Raw genomic sequence first — 2,500 nt, 5'->3', positions numbered from 1 at the left:
CATTCCTTCCTATATGTACCATCTAATACCCAATTACTCCATTGAAAATTGTCTTCAATTTGTGTGTCTTACTGCCTATCTCATTCGAACCAACTTACCTTCTTTTCTAAGCATTCTGCAAATTTCAACTGCTTCAACAGCTTCTTCTGCTTGTTGCTGAAGCGATTGTCCTGTTCTGCACTTGTTCCCTAAAGCACAGGAAATAAGAGTTGAATGTCATACAGACTAAAAATATCTTCAAGTATTAGTTTCCCACATATTTGCACCAGACAGTGCACAGCAACACCAGTCATACCATTCTGTAAGCAAATAAGCCTTTTCAGGTGCCTTTCAATTTTAGCACTGTAGTCTTCATCTACGCTAAATGGGTAAACAGGCTCCTGAGCTGTACAGTGACACCTTAATCATATAATCTCCCTGGCATACTACTTACAAATTTAAAAGTACAGTAGTATCAAATTGCTATGAAAAGGACATATGTTGGAATTCACAAACTTCTCAGAAGGAATAAGCTCTTTCTCCTCTGTCCAAGAACAAAAATGTCATACTTGTTTACAGTGGCATCTATGAAACCTTTGGGTAAATTTCTCTGAAGCAAATCAGCCAACACAGAGCCAGCAAGGGTACAAAGAATACTATTTTATTGATCATGCTCTGTTGAAGTTCACCAACTCGTTCCACTTTCATGAACAGAAACTATAGGTTAATTCATTTGGAATTGAAAGGCTTGAAAGTCCAGTTCTGGAAAATTTACTTGCACAGAAGTAAACAGAACCACACATTAACAAGAGTATGTGCAGAACTGCATCCAAATACTGATGACCTGTTAATGATTCAAAACAAACCCACAGTTCACATGTGAAGTTAAGTTGATTCAGGAAACCAGCCTGACTGATGGAAAACACAGGAATTTAATACATGCAATTTCCTATGCACAGAAGAAGAGGTTGAGTGCCAGTAAAAATATCAGCTGCTAAGAAACCAAAAGATAATAAATAAGAAAGAGCTCAAATTCTAAGGTAACCCCAACTACTTCATTTGATCAGAAAGCACCTGGAATTAGCAACATAACATGCTATGAAATCATCAGATATTGAAAGGGAACAATATCCTAAAGACTGATTGTGGCACAGGCACTTGCCAGGATTAAGTCTGTTTAAAACTCTCAATAATATTTGCAGCCTACTGCGTGGCTTACACACTAGCAACAAACGCAATACTTGTCAGATCACTCAAGAATTTAATGTTCTATATTATTTTTTTTTTTTTAATTCTGTCTTTCACAACCCAGAAGTGGAAAGGAACAAATTTTTTCTTGGCCTGTTTATAACACATGGCAAGCAGCAAGGGTAACCAAACAAGACACAGAGAACAGTGTCACAGGAATTTCAAGGCAGAGACAAAACAGCCTACACTGACAACTTTACAGAAGTGTGAAGAACTGCAAGAATTATTAACAGCAGCTTTCTTAATATGGCGAGTTCAAACTGCTGCTCTGTTGCACTTTTGTCATTTCCACAAGAACTTTGGTTTCTCCTGAACCCAGACTAAAACCAGAACAGAACACGGTTTACAGCCCCATTTCAGTGCCATGTTGCTTTTGTTTTTATAAACAGCCACCTTTCACAGGCCAGTTTAAAAGAACATTAGATTTCTAATTCAGTGTTTTCAGTCCCAGTAATTCTGCTGTCATTTACAACTACTTGTAACCTTTTTAAACATTGCATTAGACAGAACAAGTGTAGTTTTAGCTTGTTAATTATTTTTCTCAAGCTAGTATGTTAACACAAAATTGAATTAAGTGAAGAGTTATGTGTGCCCTCATGTTTTAAAACCATCCTAGTTGCAGGACTAAAAATAATAGGGCTGAACAGCTGAATGAATCTTGGAAAATTGGTTTTCAAAGTTGTCAAGGAACACCCCAAAAATAGGTTCATTTTAATTAATGGAAGAAAAAGCTGAAAATAAATATACCCTAGGTAGGTTACTGTTTACTAGTATCTGCAGAATATACAGCACAGCTGTAAGAATATTAGAGAAAAAGGCAGCAATCAAAAAAAAAATCAAATACCAACCTAAAAATAAAACATAACTTCTTTTTGCTTTGAATACACTTAAAAATCTTCACGTCACAGTTTAAAAATTCCTCTCTTAAAAAAAAAGGGCAGTTTTGTCCATTTCCTTTGAATGTGGACACCGAAGTGCCTTTCACTGCAAAACCGGGTTCACCTCCCATCTGCCCCTCGGCCTTTTCTCCCACACTTCCTCCCTGTAAAGGCCCGTCAGCTCGGCAGGCAGCCGTGACACAAGCCGGTACGGGGCAGACCCCGACGCGGTGGGACCCCTCTTCCTCTGGCGGGGTCGGAGCCCCTCCGGCCCCCAGGGCCTAACGCAGGAGCCGGTGGTCCCAAGCCGCACCGGAGTGCGGGGCCGGGTCGGGCGAACGCGGCCCCTAGAGACGGCGACGGAGCCCCGTACTGCGGGCACGTGTGCCCCCCCC

The 2,500-nt window shown here is 40.2% G+C and overlaps 1 protein-coding gene across 1 annotated transcript in view; it reads right to left on the bottom strand.

The window, feature by feature from the left end:
* Window positions 1-2,500, bottom strand: part of SRRM1 (serine/arginine repetitive matrix 1) — an 18,109-nt gene that overhangs the window by 15,433 nt on the left and 176 nt on the right. The window contains exons 2-3 of the mRNA XM_010576347.1: window positions 2,263-2,452; window positions 99-188 (exon numbers count right to left, since the gene is read on the bottom strand). Coding sequence (XP_010574649.1) covers window positions 99-188; window positions 2,263-2,452 — 280 coding nt within the window. The remainder of the gene's footprint in view (window positions 1-98; window positions 189-2,262; window positions 2,453-2,500) is intronic.

This window comes from Haliaeetus leucocephalus, unplaced genomic scaffold, assembly GCF_000737465.1.
Source record: "Haliaeetus leucocephalus isolate CR32 unplaced genomic scaffold, Haliaeetus_leucocephalus-4.0 Scaffold517, whole genome shotgun sequence".
Taxonomy (NCBI): Eukaryota; Metazoa; Chordata; class Aves; order Accipitriformes; family Accipitridae; genus Haliaeetus; species Haliaeetus leucocephalus.
The sequence above is the reverse complement of the archived record's forward strand: the minus strand, read 5'-3'. Positions and strand labels throughout refer to the sequence as shown.